The sequence below is a fragment of the Rhinoraja longicauda genome, chromosome 28 (assembly GCF_053455715.1).
Source record: "Rhinoraja longicauda isolate Sanriku21f chromosome 28, sRhiLon1.1, whole genome shotgun sequence".
NCBI lineage: Eukaryota > Metazoa > Chordata > Chondrichthyes > Rajiformes > Arhynchobatidae > Rhinoraja > Rhinoraja longicauda.
In genome coordinates this window covers 804,235-829,091 of record NC_135980.1, presented here as the reverse complement: position 1 = coordinate 829,091, position 24,857 = coordinate 804,235, and the positions used below count along the sequence as shown (strand labels likewise).

General features: G+C 45.1%; 2 protein-coding genes and 1 pseudogene across 2 annotated transcripts; 1 reads left to right on the top strand and 2 right to left on the bottom strand.

Annotated features, from left to right (window-relative positions):
* Nucleotides 1-630: 630 nt before the first annotated feature.
* The window catches only part of LOC144607435 (histone H2AX-like), a 128,975-nt pseudogene continuing 104,748 nt past the window's right edge, over nucleotides 631-24,857 (bottom strand).
* Nucleotides 7,040-9,246, top strand: LOC144607422 (histone H1.5-like). Its single transcript, XM_078424281.1, has one exon. It carries the CDS (start codon nucleotides 7,040-7,042, stop codon nucleotides 7,766-7,768), a length of 729 nt encoding a protein of 242 aa, XP_078280407.1. The 3' UTR covers nucleotides 7,769-9,246.
* On the bottom strand, nucleotides 21,011-21,391 carry LOC144607281 (histone H2B type 1-A-like). The gene has a single exon (XM_078424010.1). It carries the CDS (start codon nucleotides 21,389-21,391, stop codon nucleotides 21,011-21,013), a length of 381 nt encoding a protein of 126 aa, XP_078280136.1.

The window sequence follows — 24,857 nt, the reverse complement described above, 5'->3', positions numbered from 1 at the left end:
AAAAAGTCTAGCAAGCCGAACCTCTCCTTGTAGCTCCTTGTAAATCCTCTCTGTACTCCTTTCAGATTAATTATTTTGTTCACTATTTTCAAAGATATTTGGGCTAATGGAATCAAGGGATATGGGGGAGAAAACAGGAATGGGGTACTAATTTTAGATGATCATATTGAATGGCGGTGCTGGCTCGATGGGCTGAATGGCCTATTCCTGAACCTATTTACGATGTTTCAAATAATATTCAGTGGCCAGAGCCCCAGGTTCGATCCTGACCTTGGGTGCATTCTGTGTGGACCTCGCACATTTTTCCTGAGACCCCATAAAATAACTGGCGCTCCTGTCTCCTCCCACATCAGAAAGACGTGTGCATTTGTAGATTAATTGGTCTTTTTAAATTGTACTATTGTGCATAGGGTACATAACAAATTGGGATAACACAAAACACTGTGAATGGGTGATTGATGGTTGACGTGAACTCGGTGGGCCGTGGGGCCCATTTCCACGCAATATCGGTGAACTAACCTCCAGAGTTGAGTATTTAAAGAAAAAATTACATCAGGATAAACTATTTAAAGAGACATTTACTGGCTCTTAAAACAGGTTTTTGTGGGCAGTTGGGTTTGTCGGTGTTATTTAAATGTAAACTTTGTTGGGGTGGCCTGTTTTTGGGGGAAGTAGCACAGCCTGGATGTTGGGCAAAACTCCACCCTGAGCGAATGTGACTCTACCCAGCAGCTTGTTGAGCTCCTCATCGTTGTGGATGGTGAGCTGCAGGTGGCGGGGGATGATCCTGGTCTTTTTGTTGTGCGTTGCCTGCCAGTTCCAAGACCTCCGCTGTCAGGTACTCGAGCACCGTCGCTAAATAACCCGGAGCTTTTGGACATCCAATTAAATTAAGTCGTTTAATTGACCATCAGGAAACTGTAAGTGTAGCATTGCTTTGATATGTTTCCTTGGAATTAGAGACATAAATGAAGCATTGGAGCAGCAATGCCTTTTCACCACTTTTGATTTTGTAAGATGAGAAGATGCAATGAACTGGGATTTGTTTTTTGGGTGGGTGGGGGGGAAGGTTGTGATAAAACACTAATCTGACAACCAGGCCATATGCGTGTAGTGGAGATGTAAGAAACTGCAAATGTTGAAAACTTGGGCAAAACAAAGAAAGTGCTGAAAGAACTCAGCAGGTCAGGGAGCAACTGTGGAGAGAATGGCCAGACAATATTTATTTTTCAGAGAGTCGTGAATCTCATGAACCTTCTCCCCTTGTAGGTTGTGCAGGCGAGGTATTTAAAGAAGCGGTCGATTTTTCTTAAACTTAAAGAGATAAAGCAAGGAATGAACAGCTATGGAGAACTGGTGTAGAAGAGGAGATGAAGTCCAGGGTAGATCAGCCATGACATTAGTGAATGGTGCGGCAGGCTTGAGGGGCCGCGTGGTCTATTCCTGCTCCTATTTTGTTATGTCCTTCTATACTTCTTCAACAGGTTACAGAATCAGAGAGTAATACAGCTTAGAAACCGGCCCTTCGGCCCAATTTGCTCATGCCAAACAAGATGCTGCATATCCACTAGCCCCACCTGCCCGCTGATAGTTGATATTTGAAACAGAGACACATAGCAAAAATAAGTGCAGGAGGAGGCCATTTGACCTTTTGAGCCAGCACCGCCACTGAATATGATCTGTATATGTTTCTATATGATCCCTTCTCATCCTTCTAAATTCCAGTGAACACAAGCCCAGTCGACCCATTCTTTCATCATGTGGCAGTCCCGCCATCACACTACACTCCCTCAATCGCAATAATGCCCTTCCTCAAATTAAGAGACCAAAATTGCACACAATACTCCAGGTGCGGTCTCATCAGGGCCCTGTATAACTGCAGCAGGACCTCCTTGCTCTTAAATTAAATCGTCTCGCAATGGCCAACGTGCTTTCTTCACTGCCTGCTGTACCTACATCCTTACTTTCAGTGATTGATGTACAAGCATACCCAGGTCTTGTTGCACCTTTCCTTTTCCTAATCTGACACCATTTAGATACTAATCTGCCTTCCTGTTCTTGCCACCAAAGTAGATAACCTCACATGTATCCACAATATATGCATCTGCCATGCATCTGCCCACTCACCCAATCTATCCAAGTCATCCTGCAGCCTCACAGCATCCTCATCGCAGCTCACTGCCACCCAACTTTGTGTCGTCCGCAAACTTGGAGATGTCACATTTAATTCCCTTATCTAAAACATTAATATTCCGCTAGAACTTTCTAATCCATATACCTGTTCAATCCCCCCTTTTGTCCTAACAGGTGACTCATCAGTCACTTAAAGTTAGCATGCAGGTACAGCAGGCAGTGAAGAAAGCTAATGGTATGTTAGCCTTTATGACAAGAGGAGTTGAGTATAGGAGCAAAGAGGTCCTTCTGCAGTTGTACAGGGCCCTAGTGAGACCGCACCTGGAGTACTGTGTGCAGTTTTGGTCTTCAAATTTGAGGAAGGATATTCTAGCTATTGAGGCGTAGGTTCACTAGGTTAATTCCCGGAATGGCGGGACTGTCATATGTTGAAAGACTGGAGCAACTAGGCCTGTATATGCTGGAATTTAGGACGAGAGGGGATCTTATTGAAACATATAAGATTATTAAGGGATTGGACATTTTGGAGGCAGGAAACATGTTCCCAATGTTGGGGGAGTCCAGAATCAGGGGCCACAGTTTAAGAATAAGGGGTAGGCCATTTAGAACGGAGATGAGGAAAAACTTTTTCAGTCAGAGAGTTGTAAATCTGTGGAATTCTCTGCCTCAGAAGGCAGTGGAGGCCAATTCTCTGGATGCTTTCAAGAGAGAGCTAGATAGCGCTCTTAATGATAGCGGGGTCAGGGGGTATGGGGAGAAGGCAGGAACAGGGTACTGATTATGAATGATCAGCCATGATCACATTGAATGACAGTGCTGACTCAAAGGGCTGAATGGCCTACTCCTGCACAATTGTCTATTGTCTCTTGTCTATAGGACAACACAAAAAGGTGTTAATATCAACAGACAAGATGATGTTCATGAGTTGCATAATGGCATGAGCAGCATTATACTGAACCAAATATGCTGTGGCTCGCAGGCCGCAGCACCCGGCCCACCAACACCGCGCTGGGCCCACAGCTCCCACAGCACTACTGGGTCCTACTGCACACCCCCTACTACAGGTTCCACTGGGTCTCCCCTTCCCCCTCTAGCCAGGCGACCCCAAGTACTCCCCACATCGGTCCTCATGCCCCCCTTTGCCCTGCTAACCGACCACCCCCTCACCATACATCCCCTCCCCCTCCACCTGCCCCCCTGCCTCCATCCGACCCCAACCCCCACCATTGCCGGGTGTTCACCATCCCCCCTGACCTCCCCCTTTCAGACACCGAACGGTCTGTCCTCAGCAGAGGCCTTACCTTTGTTCCCCTCCACCCCCACATCAACGAGTTCTGCATCCGCCATGACGTGGAGCTCTTCTTCCGCCGCCTCTGCCTCCGAGCCTTTTTCCATGGGAAGGAGTCCTCACCCCCCACTGATGACCCCTTCTCCTGTCTCCAACGGACCCCCTCCTCTTGGACCCCCCCGTTTGGCCAACTACCCTCATTAGAACTCTTCCTTTGTCCCGCCCCCCTGACATCAGTCTGAAGAAGGGTCTCGACCCGAAACGTCACCCATTCCTTCGCTCCCGAGATGCTGCCTGACCTGCTGAGTTACTCCAGCATTTTGTGAATAAATACCTTCAAATGGATAGATTTGGTTTCATGGAAGGAGAGGGAGGGGTGGGGTCCATTGCTGTTTGTGGATTATATACAGGATCTGGATGAGAATTCAGAGGGCATGATTAGTAAATTTGCAGATGACACTAAAGTGAGTGGTATCGTATGTAGCAAAGATAGTTATAAAAATAATTGCAGGTTATTGATCAGTTGGGTATATGCAATGAGGCAGTTTAATGCGGTTAAGTGTGAGGTGTTGCATTTTGGAAAGACAAACCAGGGCAAGAACTTCACAGGGAATGGCATGGCTCTGCAGAGTATTTTAGAGCAGAGTGATTTCAAAGTGCAGGTACATATTTCCTTGAAAGTGATTTCACAGGTAGATAGGGTGATCAAGAAGGCTTTTGGTCCATTGACCTTCATCAGTCAGTTTATTGAATATAGGTGATGGGATATTATGTTACAGTTGTACAAGACATTGATGATGTCACATTTGGAGTATTCTGTTCAGTTTTGGTCACCCATCCTGCTGCAGGTAGGATGTTGTTAAGTGCGAAGGACTGTACAGAACATTTATGAGAACCTTGCCAGGATGAGGGTCTAAGCTACAGGGAGAGGCTGGGCAGGCTAGGGATTTATTCCTTGGAGTTCAGGAGGGTAAGGGCTGTTATTATAGAGGTGCCCAAGATAATGAGGAGAATAGATAGGATCTATGCACGGAGTCTTTTATCCAGAGTACCCAGAAAACCAAGAACCAAAGGACATAGTTTTAAGAGAGGGGAAAGGTTTAATGGGAACCTGAGTGGTAACTTTTCCACACAAAGGGTGATGCATTTATAGTACGAGCTGCCAGAGGACATTGTTGATTTAGAAGACATTTGGACAAGTACATTGATAGGAAAGGTATTTTGGGATATGGGCCAAATACGGGCAGGTAGAACTAGTGTAGATGGGGCATCTTGGTCGGCGTAGCCAGGATGCGCTGAAGGTCCTGTTTCCATGCTGCATAATTCTAATTCTATATTTGACTAAGTAGTAGTTGCAGGGGGCAGGGATTCAGATTTATCACCTGGATCTCTTGTTGGCAGAGATGGAAGGGTTGCATCTGAACTGGAGTGCGACCGGTATCCTGCTGGGCAGATTTGCTGCTGCTACTCGGTCGGGTTTAAGCTAGGTCTTTGGGGTCCAAAGCAGTAGTGCTGCAGATGAGAATTTAGGATTTGATGCAGAAGTCAGCAACAGCAAGTTAATCAACAAGGCCGACAGGAACACGGCTGAGGGAGCGAGGGTAGGGCCAATGAATCAAATGACATGGGGCTGTAGAGAGCATCCTGTCCGGCAACATCACAGTCTGGTTTGGGGACAGCTCTGCCCAGGACAGGAAGGCCCTGCAGAGAGTAATGCATTCGGCAGAACGCACCATGGGAACTACACTCGCCCCCCTGCAGGACCTATACATCAGGAGGTGCAGATCAAGAGCAAGCGAGATTATGGGGACCCCTACCACCCCAGCAACGGACTGTTCCAGCTGCAACGGTCAGGAAAACTCCTCCGCTGTCATGCTGTGAAAACGGAGAGGATGCGACGGAGTTTCTTCCCACAGGCCATCAGGACTGTTAACTATCATAACTCCAGGGACTACATTTTTTTTTCTGTATTAATTTTAATTTATATGCTGTAATTGCAATTTTTTTTGTTGCACAATCATTGCCACTCTCATTTCACTGCACATAGTGTATGTGTATGTGACAAATAAACTTGACTTGGCTTGACTTGATTCATTTCTATGCCAGTGTCCTAACAGGCAAGTTGGATGAACTCAGACATGGATAGGTTCACGGGACTGTGCTATTAAAGCCATTACAGAAACACAAATAACTGCAGGATATTGATCAGATACTTCGCCCCCACAATTAGTGTGAAGAAGATCCTGATCAGAGACGTCACTTATCCATGATCTCCGTCTGTCCCGTTGTGTTGCTCCATCACTTTGTGGCATATAGAGTGTCAGATAAGGTCCCACTATAATTGTGGCCCGACATTATCGCATTATCGCAAAAGGCTATAACATGGTAAATCTATATACTCTGGGTTATGCACCTCGACAGTTGGTAACTATCATTTCTTATTACATGATTTAAAAAAAATCAAATCCCCTATTGATCTTCTCTGCTGAAAAGAGAAGAAGCCAATTTACTCCAATGTCTCCACATATAACATAGACCTTCATTTCGAGAAATTGTTTTTCTCCGTCCCCTGAAATGTAACACAATTGTCCATCTGACCTCCAACGAGTGTCCTATCAAGACATGTTTTTTTAAACTTTTGCCTTCTACATCTCCATTCATAAAATTAAGGATCCAAAATGCATCTTTAATACATTTCAAATTCATTTTGAGATCTGAACGACTTTTTTTCTACATTTACACAGGTTTCTTTGATCCTACACTCTCCAATAATCGAGCCTTTTTTTTCATATTCCCCACCTCCGAAAAGCAATTCGGAAAATAAATGCAAGATTCCTTCTTCCGGAAACAAAGCGTCCCATGTTGGATTGGCAAAGTAATTCAACAATACTGGCATTTTACAAATAAATGAGTTTGGAATCGCTTGAGGATTATTTCTAAAGCAAATCAGAATGTGCTACCAGCACAAATACATTTCAAAATCCGTGAATCCATTCTTGGAAAGAAAATTCATATGAAGGTGATTAAACAAAAAGCGATCCCATTGCACAATGGAACGCGTTAGGTAGTCCCGTTTCCTGAATGACCTGTGCTTTTGCAGCCACGTTTATCTTATATTTTCAAAGCAATCTAGCCTGGGAAACCACGGATTTTTACTGAAACATTTTCCTTGGCAACTCTACTTTGAAGGAAACATTTAAATTCCGCCAGAGGCTGGAGTATTATTCGTCTTTTCAAAAGAGGATGGAGTAAAACACCAACGTGTTGGAATGTTTTTCAAACTTGATGGGAATTCAGGCAAATTCAATCAAGCCCGAAATGGCAACGCCGAGGGATTTGGATGATTTGATGTCGTTAGGTCGGGACTTACTAGGTCTAGAGGGACGGGGCGGGTGTTTTTGTGCCGGTATCCCAGGGTTTAATAAAAGTGAGAAACACAAATTTAACAACGGGAGCATGGCGAGGTGCAGCCAGCTTCTCCCCTTCCCGTCCGCCTCCCAGATATTAAAGCGATGCCCGGCCTCGCTGTTCTTCCCGTTTCGGCCACTTTCAGCGCGACGCTGGGAAGGCGAGTGAGAAGGAGGGAGGTGTGAGAGAGCGATTCCCGGTCGGCTCGCCATGGCTGAGAACCACGAGATGGAAGATGTCGGCAACTCCGGGGGGGGAGGAGTCGGTGTTGGGGGAGGGAGCGGCGGAGTGGACAAAGCGACGGTCGACGGAAAGAAGCGTCAGCGGGCGCCGCAGCGCCGCAAGAGGAGAGGGAGCCCCACGGTGACCGAGCGCGTCCTGTCGGTGGCGGCAGCCACCAAGCGACGGCGCGGCATCTCGCTGGCCGCCCTGAAGAAAACGCTGTCGGCCAGGGGCTACAACGTGAGTCGCAACAACACCCGCGTCAACCGGACGGTGCGGCAGCTGGTGAAGAAGGGTTCGTTGGTGCAGACCAGCGGCACCGGCGCTCAGGGATCTTTCCGCTTTAATCGCTCCAAGAGCGGCCAGGCTACGTCGCCGGACGCGGGGAAAGGATCGTCGAAGGAAGAAGCGGCCAAGAAGCAATCGGCCGCCAAACTCACCCCAGCGCCTTCCGCGAATTCGGGGCGGATCAAGAGTCGCCAGGCCGGGAAACATAAGGGGGCGGTCAAGCGCAGGAGGGTGCTGCAGAGTCACCGCCGGCCCCAGAGGCTCGTCGGCCGATCGAAGCCCCAAGCCCGCAGCAGGCATCCCAAGACCAAATCCACCAAAGCTAAAATATCGAATGTGACCCGAGGCAGCAAAACGTCGAAAAAATCTAGACAGGGACGGCCGCCGGCGAATGTACCCAAACGACCGGCTGATGTAAAGGTGCTGTAATCTATCCATGAACACAACTGCTCTTTTCAGAGCCAATAAACAACTAGATTTTTCTTTAAACAGCCGAGTGTCACGGAAAATATTTCTTGAATCTCTTACACTTTGGCTCAAAAATCTCTTTAAAATTGACTAGGCTAGTATTTTGAAGAAGGCTCTGATTCCAAACGTCGCTGCTCCACACCGCTGAGTTCCTCCTGCGACGTGTTACGCGCAAATATACCAACCAATTCCCTTGAAGGGAAAGGGGTGTATTTGAATAAACCGAAAAAAATAAACGTAGCGGGAGAGTTTAGAAAAAAAACGTTCAGTTTGGAGGTGAAGACTCAAACCGGGGCAACCTGAGTGAAGGCAGATCATTTACAGAGAACGGCTCTTTTCAGATCCACTAAATATTTCATCAAAAAGCTAAAATAATTTTATGACGTTCCATCAATCTCCACGGAGGAACGAAGAGCACAAAATGTTAATCTTTAATGAAAAACACAAAAATGTAATTACGTTTACTCTCAAATTGCAGTATGAATGTGTTTGTTTCCTGTGTATAACATCTGACTAGCAGAGGTAGTCTACATAATTGCAGTTTTTTTTTGCAAATATGTTTACTTGCGATTAAACCGCTTCATCCTCGGGCGAAACAAAGTATGGTGCCCAATGGTGAATATTCGCCCGAAAATCCTCCAAATATCTTATAAATGCTGTAATTGTACCCACTTCCACTCTTCTTGAGGCAGCTCATTCCACATACACACCAGCATCTTGGTAAAAGTTGCCATCAAGTGTCTTTTAAGCCCCCCCCCCCTCTCCATAAACTAAAGCCCTCTAGTTTTAGACTCTCCTACCTGGGAAAAAGATGGACTATTCATGATGATATAGACAGATTCCTGTGCTGCAGGGGGGAAAAAAATCGAGCCTCTCCTTATACCTCAAGCCCTCCAGGCCTGGAAACATTCTTGCAATTCCCGCTTCCACCGTTTCCAGTCGAATTGCATCCATCCTATAGCAGAGTGACCAGAGCTCTACGCAGAAACCAACTTAGAGTCATACAGCATGGAAACAGGTCCCTCGGCTCAACTTGCCCACATCGGCCAACAGGTCCCGCCTGCCTACATTTGCCCCATATCCCTCTAAACCTATCCTATCCATGTACCTATCTAAATGTTTCTTAAAGGTTGCGACAGTACCTACTCGGCAGCTCGTACTATATACCTACAATCTTTTGTGTAAAAAAAAGTTACACCTTCAATTGCTATTAAATCTTCCTCCTGTCCCCTTAATCCTGGTTCTCGATTTCCCCACTTTGGGAAGATATTCTGTGTGTTTACCCGATCTATTCCTGTCATGATTTCGTACATATCTATAGGATCATCCCTCCTCCTGCGATAAGATCACCTCTCATCCTCTTACGGTTAGATCACCTCTCATCCTCCTGCGATGATTACCCCTCATCCTCCTGCAGACCTTACCGATTTCAGGTACAGGCGTGATATGATATACCAATATTCTGAAAAATGTATAATTTTGAATGTTATTAAATTTAAAAAACACAAATCATAGTTTGTCTGCTAAAACATCATTCATAGAGTCAGAGAATATGACCATGGTGCCCGAGGGTGAAAATTCCCCCGGAAACACGAACGTCGACGAGTCCTGGTCAAAAGCTTGGTGAGTTCCGCCTCGTTGGTGCAGACAAAAGGTGGCAAAAGTGGCACGGACTCCTTCAAACTCAGAAAGAGGTAGAACCACAGTAGAATAAATCTGTGAATTAAAGCGACGCTAAGGGAGCCAAACCGAAGCGAAAAAAGAAATAATACGGCCAAGAAGCGGGAACAGAATGTCAACAGAAAAAACCCCAGCAAAATTATTAAGAGTTAAAAATGCAGAAAACACCACTGAACCAAAAACAATTGCAGGGGAATTAAAAATTAGAAAGCTATGCTTTTTTTCAGGGCCACAATATTTCTGCAAGATTTTTTTTTAAAGACAGCTTTGACACCAGAAGCTGTTTACACCATTGCTAAAGATGGAAAGGGATACGATTGATGGTCTTCCGAGCATTGTGAGAAAGGGCAGTCAGGGAAACCAAGGGAGGAGGAGGAGGCAGTGAAGCCAACCGCGCCTTCCGTGTCACAGCTTCAGCCTGATCTGGTAGAGCTAGGCCGGTTTATTAAATGCAAATTAAATAAAGGTGGTAAACAGTATGGAAACGGAGCATCACCACGAAATAACGTTTGGCATGACGACAATTCCAAAATATGCAGAGTGCAACGACATGATTGTCGTTACCAGGGACAAGATTTATATTCTATTGATTGCATTCTGATATTACGGATTGACAAGTCGAAGAAGGGGCTTGACTTGAAGCGTTGATTATTTCTTTCTGGGCGCTGCCGGACTTTCTCCAGCGAGGTACTTGTGGAAACAGAAACAGTAATCGCCATAACAAAGTATCAAAGGTAGACACAAAATGCTGGAGTAACTTAGCGAGTCAGGCAGCATCTCTGGAGAGAAGGGATGGTTGACGTTTCGGGTCGTCAGACTGAAGAAAGGTCTCGACCCGAAACGTCACCCATTCTTCTCTCCAGAGATGCTGCCTGGCCCGCTGAGTTACTCCAGCATTTTGTGTCTACCTTCGATTTAAACCAGCATATGCAGTTTTTTTTCCTACCGATGAAGTTTCATGTCAGTACCACCCCGTCGCCTCTCTGATATAGAAACAGTGGTATGCAAATGAAGGATGGGAAGTCGCCGATTGCTATTGATTAATCCTTGTTCAGATGCACCAATCACAGCAGGAGCTATGGTCTCTTTTCAACCGTTAGTGTGTCATTTGATATACAAATTACATTTTAAACTGAAGAAAAAAACGGAAAGCTGGAGTAACTCAGACCTATAAACTTTAATGGAATATCTTTAAACTTCCGCGCCGCGTTCTAATACATTATTCTGAATTGCAAACCTGCAATAAATCTTTGGCGAGCCTCGAGATATTGAAATCCAAATTGTCTCATAAGTGAAGAGAATGGCTGTGAGAAAAATCGGTGCCAAAAGAAACACTTCTTTTGTTTTGCAAAAACAACAACAAAATGCATTACAAATAGCACGGCAGAAATGTTTTGCCTGTCGACTTTGTGTTAGTTACTCAACTACATTTTCAATGCTGGTTAGATTCTGGATTTTGGTTTAGGTTTTGATTTATTATTGACACATATACCAAGGTACAGTTAAAAGCTTTGTTTTGCATGCTATCCAATCAAATCAGATAATACTTTTGATAAAAAACAATTAAGCCAAACTCGAGTACAATAGTCCAGGAAAAGCGAAAGGGCAACTGTATCAGATGCCGTTCCGAGAGGTCAGATCGGACGCAGCCTGCATGACAACTCCAACCCAGTATCGTCGCCTGGACAACGGACCTTTAAGGCCAAGTTAAAACTTAGATTTCTACTGAACTGTGTGCAAATAAGGAATGTCGCTGCACCTAGGTACACGTGACAATAAAGTACCTTTAAAACATTGAACAGTTGAACATAGTACTAAGGCAAAATCCTGGAAGTGCATCATTCTGTGGGGGAGAGAGGGGTTTGTGGTGGAGAGAGGGAAGAGAGGAAGAGACAAAGCTGCTGGGATGATTCTACTTGCTCTTGTTTGTTGTTGGAAATAAAGCCCATTGGGTAGGTTCACCTTACTGTGTGTGCCAGTGTGCTCAATGCTGTTCCGGTGTCATTGCCGACCCTACACTAGTGGAGAAAATGTGTATGAGACCATTGCGTCCACACACAATGGGGAGACCGATCTGGCACTTATTTGAGGTCAGCATCGAACTTGGCTTGGCTTGAAACTACAGCAGGCAACCCAAGAGCTGACCCATACCTTTGCTTGGGGAACAGAATCACTGCTGTTTCCTGCCAGTGAATGCACACAGCCCAGGGATGCACGTGGAAGCATAACTACAGCTCAAGGGCTTCTCGCCAAACTGGCCAAGCAGGACTGTGTAGAAGCATTTGAACTGACTCCTGAGAGAGAGGATAGGAGCGTCAGAGTGGATGCACAACTTGGCTCCATACCTGGATGGTGAGGCCCAACAGGCTTTTCATTTTGTCACCCTAGGCAGTGGCTGTAGAGTACGATGCCATCAAGATGGAGGTATTACACTGCCTTGGCATCTCCCTTGTGGGTGCGACACAGCAATTCCATGACTGGGTGAACCACCTCAACAAATCTCTCCAAGCGGAGCTGGCCCAACTAAAGAGGCTTGCCACTCGCTGGCTCCTGCCCAACCGACATGCCTCGGAGGAAGTTGTGAATCGCGTGGTAATGGAACATTATCTAAGGAGCCTGCCAGCTGAGGACCACTGTGCAGTGGTACAGCAGCCCACCCAAACTTATGCGGAGAATATGGATTAGGCTGAACAAGCTGAAGCCATACGATCCATGGCACGGGATCCCTGCATGGGCAAAAGCCCCTCTTAACACTGGAGGGAGGTGGGGACCTGACTGACTGAGCCAGCAGGCAGGAAGGAATGGCATGAGCACCCCTCATGACCAGAACTCGAGGACAAGCCCATGTCTATAGACCGAGGCCTCCCCTCAACCCAAATATGCACCTTCTTTACTAACGGCCAGCCTATGTCAGCTTTATTAGCCTCGGGCAGCTAGTTACTCTGGTCCGGCCAAAACTGTTACACACAGGCCAGTAGCTATCAAGAATCTGCCACCGACATGTGCGCATGGTAATGTATGCTAAGTTCCAGCTGCCCGTATTTCTATTGACACCAAGCTGCGCAGCTGGTCGCTCCCCTTAGGGATGGTTAAAGGACTCCCGATTCCACTCCTCAGGCCTTACACCGCCAGAGACCTGGGTTTGACCTAGACCTTGGGTGCTGTCTGTGGGGAGTTTGCACGTTTTCCCTATGACCATATGGGTTTTCTCATGGTGCAAATCCCAAAGACTTGTGCATTTTAGGTTAATTTGTTTCTGTAAAACAATCCGCTGTACTGTGAAGGGAGTCAATGAGAAAGTGAGATAACATTGAACAAGTGGTAATGGATGATCGATGGTCATTATGGACCCCGTGGGCCAAAGGGCCTGTTTCCATGCTGCACTTTAAACTAAAGAAAACATTAAAAACATTCTCTACAGTCCTTCCCACTTAACAACATCCATCCTGTAGCAGGGTGACTAAACCTAAGCACAATGCTCCAAATGTGGCCTCAACAACGTCTTGTACAACTGTAACGTAACATCCCAACTCCTATACTCAATACCATGACTGATAAAGGTCAATGCACCAAAAGCCTTCTTCATATCATTTTTTTACAGCCGAAAACAGGCCTTTTCGGCCCACCAAGTTCTTGACCACCCTATCTATCTGTGATGCCACTTTCAAGATACTATGCACCTGCACTCCTAGATATCTCTGCTGTACAATAATCTGCAGGGCCCTGCAATTCACTGTGAATGTCCTGCCCTGATTTGTCTTCACAAAATGTAATGCATCACACTTATTTACTGCATTATCCATTATTCTGAAGGGTCTCAACTCGAAATGTCACCCATCCCTTCTCTCCAGAGATGCTGCCTGTCGCGCTGAGTTACTCCAGCATTTTGTGTCTACCTGCATTATTGATTGCTCAGCCCACTTGCCCAACTGATCAAGGTCTTGCAGTAATTTTTAATAACTAGCTTTGCTATTGATGATACGACTCACTTAAGTTTGTGCAAACTTACAAATCATGCCTTCTGTATTCTCATTGAAATCTATATATTAAAACTCTTGTTTGTTTGTTTGTTTGTTCCTGAACTACAGCCAAAACGGTACATGATAGCGTGACAATTTTAGACCCAACTTACTCACCCTCATCCCTTTGGTGCTAATGGAAGAAGTTTCATTGAAATCGGTGTTAGATTTTTTAAGTTATTCACATATTAAAGTTTAAATATATCTCAGGGAGGGAGGGGGGAGGGAGGGAGGAGGGGTGGAACGGAGGGAGGAAGGGATGGAGAGGGGGGGAGTGGGGGGACAGAGGGGAGGGGGAGGGGGAGGAGAGGGTGCTACACCAATGCAAGAGAGGTTTGGGCCCAACGGGTCCACTTGGTCTAGTCCTTTATATAATCCACATCAGCAGTGGGCCCCACAGTTCTTCCTTCCGTGTAAGAAATTCTCTATCCAGTCGATTAGCTCCCTGTATCCTATACAATCTAATGCGACCCGCAGCATATCATTCTTCAATATAATGCTGATCATGCCTTTGTGAAACTCACAAATATCTCCCAATGTGATGATGCTGACTAATGCCTGTTTGTGTTGTTCTGATGGGATAAAAAAGGGGGATTAGAAACATAGAAACATAGAAAATAGGTGCAGGAGTAAGCCATTCGGCCCTTCGAGCCTGCACCGCCATTCAATATGATCATGGCTGATCATCCAACTCAGTATCCTGCCTTCTCTCCATACCCCCTGATCCCTTTAGCCACAAGGGCCACATCTAACTCCCTCTTAAATATAGCCAATGAACTGGCCTCAACTACCTTCTGTGGCAGAGAATTCCACAGACTCACCACTCTCTGTGTGAAGAACCGTGGATTGTGGGAAGAACCGGATTTTTTTTCTATATTGTCATCAACATGGGCAGCACTTAATTCTGTGGGAATCAAAATTTACTCCATTGAATTTTCCTTTTTACATTAGGCTAAACTTGCTTGGTTAACTCCGAGGATAGATACAAAATGCTGGAGTAACTCAACGTATCTCTGGAAAGATGTATTTCTGGAAAGAAGGAATGGGTGAGATTTTGGGTCGAGATCCTTCTTCAGATTGAGAGTCTAGGGGAGAGGGATGCTGGAGATATGGAAGAGTACAAAGAGAATAGAAGGCCTAAAAACAACAGATGGATGCAGGTTCATTGTTCGCTGAGGGGAAGGCGACGAGGCATAGAAACAGTAAAATTAATCGGAGAACTAGAGTCTGATTAACTTGTTTGTTTGGTGACAGGGACATGTTTTTCAGGGGGAAATTATAGAATACCCAGAACAATAGTTAACCTTGTAAACAAGTGCGCACGAAGATAGACACAAAATTCTGGAGTAATTCAATGGGACAGGCAGCATCTCTGGAGAGAAGGAATGGGTGACGTTTCCGGTTGAGACCCTTCATCAGACACGAAATGTCACCCATTCATTCTTTCCAGAAATTACTGAGTTACTCCAGCATTTTTGAAACATAGAAAATAGGTGCAGGAGGAGGCCATTAGACCCTTCATGCCAGCACCGGCATTCATTGTGATCATGGCTGATCAGCCACAAGCAGTAACCTGTGCCTGCCTTCTCCCCATATCCCTTGAATCCACTAGCCCCTAGAGCTCTATCTAATTTTCTTTTACATTCAACCAGTGAATTGACCTTAATGGCAGAGAATTCCATAAATTCATAACTCTCTGGGTGAATAAGTTTCTTATCACCTCAGTTTTAAATGGCCTCCCTTTTATTCTTAGACTGTGACCCCTGGTTCTGGACTCCCCCAACATTGGAAACATTTTTCCTGCATCCAGCTTGTCCAGTCCTTTTATAATTTTATATGTCTCTATATGATCCCCTCTCATCGTTCTAAACTCCAGTGAATACAAGCCCAGTCTTTCCAATCTTTCCTCATATGACAGTCCCGCCATCCCAGGGATTAACCTTGTGAGCCGATGCTACACTGCCTCAATAGCAAGGATGTCCTTCCTCAAATTAGGAGACCAAAACTGCATACAGTACTCCTGATGTGGTCTCACCAAGGCAATCTACAACTGCAGAAAGACGTCTTTGCTCCTGTACTCAAATCCTCTCATTATGAAGGCCAATATGCCATTAGCTTTCTTCACTGCCTGCTGTACCTGCACGCTTACTTTCAGTGACTGCTGTACCCCCCTCCGGTTAAATCCCTCCACACCGATGTCCAAGACATATATCTATATATCTATCTCTCTCTCTCTCTCTCTCTCTCTCTCTCTCTCTCTCTCTCTCTCTCTCTCTCTCTCTCTCTCCTCTCTCTCTCTCTCTCTCTCTCTCCTCTCTCTCTCTCTCTCTCTCTCTCTCTCTCTCTCTCTCTCTCTCTCTCTCTCTCTCTCTCTCTCTCCTCTCTCTCTCTCTCTCTCTCTCTCTCTCTCTCTCTCTCTCTCTCTCTCTCTCTCCCTCACCTCCCTCCCCTCTCTCTCTCTCTCTCTCTCTCTCTCTCTCTCTCTCTCTCTCTCTCTCTCTCTCTCTCTCTCTCTCTCTCTCTCTCTCTCTCTCTCTCTCTCTCTCTCTCTCTCTCTCTCTCTCTCCTCAACCTTCTACGCTCCAAAGAATAAAGACCCAACCTGTTCAACCTCTCTCTGTAGCTTAAATGCTGAAACCCAGGCAACATTCTAGTAAATCTCCTCTGTACCCTCTCCATTTTGTCGACATCCTTCCTATAATTTGGCGACCAGAACTGCACACCATACTCCAGATTAGGCCTCACCAATGCCCTGTACAATTTTAACATTACATCCCAACTTCTATATTCGATGCTCTGATTTATAAAGGCAAGCATACCAAACGCCTTCTTCACCACCCTATCCACATGAGATTCCACCTTCAGGGAACAATGCACAGTTATTCCCATATCCCTCTGTTCCACTGCATTCCTCAATTCCCTACCATTTATCCTGTACGTCCTATTTTGATTTGTGCTACCAAAATGCAGCACCTCACACTTATCAGCATTAAACTCCATCTGCCATCTTTCAGCCCACCCTTCCAAAAGGCTCAAGTCTCTCTGTAGACTTTGAAAATCTACTTCATTATTAACTACACCACCTATCTTAGTATCATCTGCATACTTACTAATCCAATTTGCCACACCATCATCCAGATCATTAATGTAAATGACAAACAACAGTGGACCCAACACAGATCCTTGGGGTACTCCACTAGACACTGGCCTCCAACCTGACATACAGTTGTCAACCATTACACTCTGGTATCTCCCATTCAGCCATTGTTGAATCCATCTTGCAACCTCATTATTAATACCCAACGATTTAACCTTCTTAATCAACCTTCCATGTGGAACCTTGTCAAATGCCTTACTGAAGTCCATATAGACAACATCCACAGCCTTGCCCCAATCAATTTCCCTGGTAACCTCTTCAAAAAATTCAAGAAGATTAGTCAAACATGACCTTCCATGTTATTCCCAGATTCCCAGATCCCACACCTTTATACCTGTCTTATTCTTTTTCAGCTTCCTGCTCTTTAATGTTTTTTGTAAAACACTTTAAATTGCCTTGTTGCTGGAATGTGCTATATAAATAAACTTGCTTTGCCTTCGGCTTTTACATTCCATGCTTCCCGCACACTGACCATCCTTCGTCTCCTAATCTCTTGGTTACAAGCTGATAACTGTGTGTAATCTGTATGTTTTCCAGGGTCTAAGTAACACATATCCCCCCTTTCCCCTCCAGGAGGGAAACAAGGTTAACACACTGACCAATTCATAACATATTTCTACAGACCCCATCCTCCCTGAGACGGGTTACTCAATTTAAAGTCTCCAATTCATAAAACTTTCTTACTCGGTATTGGCTTCTATGTGACCACTGTGTTCCCAGGAACCTTTTTCAGGAGTCCAGACACAAGGGATCTGATCGTGCACTTTTACTCCCTTCAAGGTCCCGGTCAGACCACAGCCACTTACTCAGTTGTTGGAGATGGTCCCAGCGAGATCCCGTATATAATTTCAGCAGGACTCAGCCGTGCTTCCCCAGCCGGGGTGATACGTATCTGGAACAGGGCTACTGGAAGTCATTTGAACCATGTAATTCCCGTTTCAGCCTGTAGTTGGCCTTTTTACTTTTAAGGCCTGATTAACCCTTACAACTAGTCCGGCAGCCTGAGGTCTGTAGGCACTATACAACTATTATTGGATGCCCATCTGGGTACAGAATTCCTTGTTTATTTGACACATGAAATAAGAGCCGTTGTCTGAACTTAATCGGTTTGGAATTCCATACCTGGGAATAATCTCATTAACACTCCACGACAGTAGAGGCTTTGTTATCCCTTGTCAGGTGAGCCTCAATCCATTTACTAAACTCATCTACAATAACTAATACATATTTATAACACTGACATCTCTCCAGCTCACTGTAGTCCATCTGGAGGGTCTCAAAGGGACCCACGGACAATTACCCATCTCATAAGGTACACCCTTTCCAGGATTATGTTGCGGACAAATCAGGCAACAATTGCTAATACCTTGAGCCAGAGATTGTAACCGTGAATGCCAGCATGTGGCTAGGAGCATATCACTGGTTGCTTTAGCACCACAATGAGTTGCAAAGTGTATATATTCAATAACCCACATTGCTAAATCATCTGACATACAAGCCTGTCCAGCAGGGGTGATCCACAGTTTAGATTCACAATCAACTGTGCACCCGAGCTGTTTCCACAGTACCTTATCCTGGTCAGGAGCGTCCTCCTGTAATTTAATGACGTCTTGGATGGTTGGCATTCCTTTCCGAGGGAGACTTGCTTTTATTTGAGCTTTAAGTCTGGCCCATCATTTTAGGCACAACCACCCGCTGTCCCCGGGACGCCTCTCTAGCTTCCTAAACGGTTCCCTACATCCACCGGTGTTTGACCTGTTGTGTGGGCAGATCATTTCATAACGGAAATCTGCTCTGTTGTATTAGGACAACTAGTTCAGCTGGCTGAGCAGAATGCTCAAAGCTGCTGACTCCAGTTTGCCATCCTGACAACATATGGGGGAGTTAGGAACTTCAGGAAATTCTGTGATTCCATTCATCCAAATCAGGAAAAAAAACAGTCTCCCTTCGTTCGGGGAAAGCCAGCCATTGGACTATGTAATCCCTTACATCCATATCCCCAGACCCCATCAGGGTCTTACCAGACTTCTGTCTCAAAAGTTTTTCATGAGCACATTCCTTCTTTAACACTCCGGTTGATTTAGCCACTCCCCCTTCAGTAATTCTTATTCCCAATTTCAAGGCATTATCCTGCCAACTTGCCAACACTGAAGCTTCCCTTAATTCTTGACAATACTGTTTCCACCGGGCAATAAGTTCCTTTGCCAGAGTACCCCTATTACTCTTCCAAATTATCTCCTGAACCTTCTTAACATCATCCAGAGCATTTATTCCTCCTAATGGCCAAAAGTCATCCCCTAATTTCTTGTTTAACTCCCCCGACAATTGTCTGAATTGCTCCAATTTGTCAGGATACCGTTCACATAAGATTTGCAAAGCACTGTTTGATTCAGTTGTAGTATCCAAACGATTACCCATCTTGCTGACTGATAATTCAACACAGTGCGTTGCAAATGACACAAATTACACAGTCGCGTTCCAAACGTCACAAATCTTAATACCCCCCCACAACACTACACACAAGCTCACACACCTCACAACACTTTCATACACACAATCGGACCCAATCTTACAGCGACTGTAACCCACGCTTTCAGGACTGAAACCTGAACAGCGTCCACGCTTTCAGAACTGAAACCTGAACAGCGTCCGCACTTTCAGGACTGAAACCTGACCTGTGTCCCTCTCAGGACTGAAACCTGACCCAGTGGTATTGATATCGATGTCATTTAATTATAGTCGACTCCCAGTGATAGCAATCACTGACCAAAATATCTGCCGCTTCCAGTATTCGCCAGACTGACCTGATTTCGTCAAGACATCACACAAGAGTTAGCGAATGGCCAATTCGTCATCAGACGACAGATCAGAGGAAACCGATGCAGTAAAACAAACCACTTGCATCGGGGGCCCAATTCCTCTCTCTGCCTCCGAGACTTCTCAGCTCCTTGGCCGCGAACTCGTGGTAATTATCTTTTGAAATCCCACCGCTGCCACCAAAATGTTAAATCAAGTTCTTTACCTTCAGTCTGAATAATCACACGTAATACTGGATGAGCACATCAGATTTATTCCACCATGGGGTTCTTCTCGTGAGGATCTCCAGACACAATACTAGTGTCTGAAAAGATCTCAACTCAGGGGAGGGGAAGAACAACTTCTCCACGATTGTTTACTTTTTTATACAGAAAAAGAGAGGTGTGTCAAAAAGAAATCAAGGACCAATTACAATTCTAATACAATTCCCATGGTTACAGAGAAAACAAAATCATTGATACAGGTCACATGCTCAGAAACCAAACCATTAATATGTCACATGCTTTTGGGGAAACGCATCAATTTACCTAGAGTGGATTCAAAACTTTTCCTACTTTCACACGCACCCATATAAGGAGTTGTTATTAAGAAAGAAACTTTCTTTATCTCTATAGACGAGCAATCTCGCAGCTACATGACCTTGCTTTACTGTTTCAATACACAGCACTCACACAGTCAGACAGAGTAGTGGGTGAGGACAAGAGCCCCTATTCTGTATACTCCTTATCATTCGTAAAGGGACAAACACATTCTGTTCCCAAGGATAACATTTCTGCCACAAGCATCCATCTTACTGCTTTCCACTGAAAATAAGCATTCATTTTATATTAGCTGAAACAACAAAAGAAACCATCTCAACTACAACAAAATACAATATCTCTAATTGACTATATCAGCTAATAGTATAGATTCTCAACTTGAAGTTAGAGAAATCAATATTCATACTGCTGGGTTGCAAGCTGCCCGAGCAAAATATGAGATGCTGTTCCTCTAACTTACGTTTGGCCTCACTCTGACAATAAAGGAGGCCGAGGACAGAAAGGCCAGAGAGGGAATGGGAAAGAGAATTTAAGTGTTTGGCAACTAGGAGATCAGGTAGGCCCAGGCAGACTGAGCGAAGGTGTTCAGCGAAATGATCACCCAGTCTATGTTTGTTCTCGCCTGTAAGGGTGCACACCTTGAACAATGGGTACAGTAGATGAGGTTAGAGGAGGTGCCTGACCTGAAAGGACTGTCGGGGTACCTGGACAAAGTTGAGGGAGGAGGTACAGGGAGAGGTGTTTCATCTCCTTGCGTTGTAGGGGAAAGTATTTGGGTAGGAAGGGGATGAGTTAACCAGGGAGTTGTGGAGGGAACGGTCTCTGCGGAAGGCAGAAAAGGGTGGAGATTGAAGAGTTAGTATCTGATACTAGTACTCATGAGATTTTATTTCACTTTTAACCACAAAAAATAAAGCGTTGGTCGGCCTTTTGCATTCTTCTAAGTGGCTCTGAAAAGAGCCTTTGGATTGTGTTGTGGTGAAGCAGGTCTTTATTTGCAGCTGGTGTATTTGGTGACCGCTTTTGTTCCTTCAGAAATAGCGTGCTTGGATAGTTCGCCAGGCAGTAGAAGGCGTATGGAGGTCTGGATCTCCCGAGAGGAGATGGTCTGCCGTTTGCTGTACCGGATAAGACGGGAAGCCTCAGAGGCGATGCGCTCGAAGATGTCTTCGACGAAAGAGTTGATGATACTCATGGCTGAGGAAGCGATGCCCGTATCTGGGTGAACCTGCTTCAGCACTTTGTAGATGTAAATACCATAGCTCTGCCTCCTTATTTTTCTACGTTTCTTTTCACCTTTATGGTTCTTCTTCGCGGCTGCTTCCTTTGCCCCTTTTTTCGATGCTCTGCCCTTTGATACCAATTCAGGCATGGTCGAAGATGGTCATTGCGCGGAAAGTGTGGGGTGTGCGTTCTTTAATAGCTGACCGTATGCAAATGAGGAATCACAAAGTGAAGGATTCCTGTTGGTGAACAGGCTCTGGGCTTGTCGAATCCAGTGCGAGCTGAGCAACGATTGGTGCCAGTTAGCCAATCAGCAACCTCCACAGTATTTCATGCAAATATCAACGGCGAGAGACATTGAATCCACATGACCGCTATTCAGACACTTTCTGCCGCATTCATGGCGCTCTTCATTGCCTCCAGCCCCCCATGAAAAGTTATAATTGTCGTTGTATTAGCTGGGAAGTTTATCAACTCCGCTGAAGAAAACTTAAAGGGAAACAGATCCGATTGTTACAGATGCTGGAAAGTGCAATAGCATATAGCGAAAAATACTGGGAATTTTCTGCAGGCGAGGCTGCATCTGTGCAGAGAGAATCAAGCCGAATGTTTCAAGTCGATGGGCTGACGCGCTCAGTGCTTCCAACATTTTCTGTTTCTAATTCCAAATGTCGGTACTCCCGCCGCCCATCCCCTTGGTAATGGCAGTATTCGTGAGAAGCTCGACGAAAGATGCCTGCAGCCCCGCACAGCCAGCAAATCCATCGCGTGGTTCTCTCAAACGTTCGTTCTTTGTACGAGCTGTACAAAAGTCGAGTGTTTGCACCCGGGGTTTATATTATTCATTATTATTATTATTATTATATTAATTATACGACGAAGACTGCAAATGCAAGGTGCGGTTTATCTTGCAAGATTATATAGGCCACTTGTGAGTAACCCTCTCCGGCTTTTAAAAGAGGAATGTAATTAGTTAATTGAACAACTCAACCATCAGTTTTTTGAAAAACAGCCTTTCCAGCGTGCACGTTGTTCAGTATCATAACGGTCAGGAATGTTGTTTTCTCCCTCTACTTTTTTCATCTTGGTCAAAGTACTTCTGTTCCAAATTTTAAACCACTCAACTGCAGACATGTCCATTCTCTCCATCCTTCCCCTTCTCTGGTGTTTAAAACATAATTAATTTCAAACTTTTCATCGTTCTAATGGAAGAACATGGACTTGAAATATTCATTGAGTTTCTTTCTACACAAGGGCTGCCTGACTTGTTGAGTATTCGCAACATGTCTGAATTTTACTTCAGATGTCCAGCATCTGCAGGTATGGGTTTATTTTTGCTTTTGGTTTAACTGTGGTTTACTTCCATGGAGAATGTGTTGGAACAGAGAGCAGCACATCACAGGAGTGCATTGTTTGTGCCAAACATGATGCCAAGTTAAACTGATTTGCATTTGCCTGTTCATGATCAAAATCTCTATTCACTGCATTTTTACAGTCCTATCTAAAAGCCTGTTAAATGCTGCAGTTGTAACAGCCTCCAGCTTTTCTAAAGGAAGAGAATGTGCAAACTGCAGGCAGGGTCAGGATTGAATCTGGGTCATTGGGAACTGTGAGGTTACCTCAATAGCTGCTCCATCACACCACAGATCTTGGCAAATACATAGAAGCAGTCTAATGCTGTCGGCTGCTAAACCTGGACTTCAAGCACAGCCTGATAATGAGAGCAACATTGACACTGTCAGTGTGGAACATCTACAAGACATAATGCTTGTTTGGTTTATTCCAACAGCATCTCCCAAACCTAAGACCAAGAAGGACCAGAGTAGCCAGTCAGAGGAATAACACCACATGCAGGCTTCCTTCTCAGTCATGCACCATCCTGACTCAGAAACATATTGCTGATTCTCATTCACCCGTGTGTCCAAATACTGGAACTCCCTCCCCACCAGGGTAGACAGCCTTTTTTGAGGGTGGAAATGTACAAGACTAGAGGACAGAGGCTTATGTTGAAAGGGGCAATGTTTGAAGTAAATGTCCAGAGCAAGAATTTTACAGAGAGCAGTGGCTGCCTGGAAAACGAGGCCAGGGGTTTTGATGGAGGCAGATACAAAAGTGGTCTTTAAGATGCTTCTCAGCTTAGTTTAGTGTTACGTGTACCGAGGTACAGTGAAAAGCTTTTGTTGTGTGCTAACCAGTTTGTATCTCAGAACATTGAGCTGCCAGTCCTGCCCCTCTCTTAATCAAGTTTTAGTAATGGCTACAATGTTCCAGTCGCACACATGCCCTAAGCTCATCTGCCTTACCCGTCAGGCCCCTTACATTAAAATACATGCAGTTAAAAAGAACCATCCTTCCTCACTCTCCGCCTTTCTCCTGCCTATTCTGTCCTTCAACGTTTCTCTCACTACTTCTAACTTCTCACCTGCCTCTGTCCTGTATGAGATCCCACCCCCCCTGCCAATCTAGATTAAACCCACCCGTATGTTGGGATGTTGGTACCCCTCCAGTTAAGGTGCAACCCGTCCCTTTTATAAAGGTCACCCCTGCCCCAGAAGAGATCTCAATGATGCAGAAACCTAAATCCCTGCCCCCTCAGCCACACATTCATCTCCCCTATCTTTCTATTCTTACCCTCACCAGCATGAGGTACTTGAAGCAAACCAAAGATAATTATCCTGGTGGTAGACTGGGGTCTCCTGCACTCCACATTTAATTCCCCACCTTTTCTCTTCCTATACTCTCACTGTAGGTTCTGGAAGCTCTCGTTTGTCCAGATGGTCCTGAGGTCATCCAGCTGCTGCTCCAGTCCCCGCATGCATTATGGAAAGGTGGAGCCCACAATGCTCCATTGTTGGCTTTAGAAAAGGTGATAACAAGGGGATACAAACAATGAAAATAATCAGGATGACAATGAAACTAGTCGGATGACCAGGGCAGGGGAGGGATGGAGATGGAATGCAAGGGTTATTTTAATTTATAGAAATTAATATTCCTACTGATGGGTTGTAAACTGCCTCAGCAAAATATGAGGTGCTGTGCGTCCAATTTGCATTTGGCCACACTTTGACAGTGGAGGAGGCCCAAGACAGAAAGGTCAGTATGGGAATGGGAAGTGGAGGTAAAATGTTTGCCAATTGGATAAGATGAGGTCTATCCTCCACTCCGAATTCCCTCGTCTCCACCCCAATTCATTACTTTGTCATACATTTTAAGATGTCCATTAGTTCCAAAGCAGTAATGCAGACTATCTGCAAGATTCCTTATTATTTTTCCCTGTTCCCTCGTCTTCACGTTTCCTCCCTGGTAAAAATTGTGTCTCCACTAGTAAATGTTCCCCTTATACTTTGAAGGGAATTATTCTCTCCCTAGTTAGGCTTTTTTTTGGTTAAAATACCCTGAAAATCAATTTTCTTCTTTATCTTCTTTGCAAAAGATTGCTCACACCCCTATTAAGCCCTCCTGTACATCATCCAGTCACCTAAAGTCCTCCAGGGGCTGACTTGGTCCCAGCTGTCTGTACCTGACCATTCCTCCTTCCTTCTTTTCTAACCAGAGACTCCATACTTTTGGTCACCTAGCATTGCATCCTCCTACTGGCCTTGCCTCTTACTCCA

Coding starts and splice junctions, on each gene's coding strand:
- LOC144607422 (XM_078424281.1), top strand. CDS start 7,040: ATGGCTGAGAACCACGAGATGGAAGATGTCGGCAACTCCGGGGGGGGA.
- LOC144607281 (XM_078424010.1), bottom strand. CDS start 21,391: ATGCCTGAATTGGTATCAAAGGGCAGAGCATCGAAAAAAGGGGCAAAG.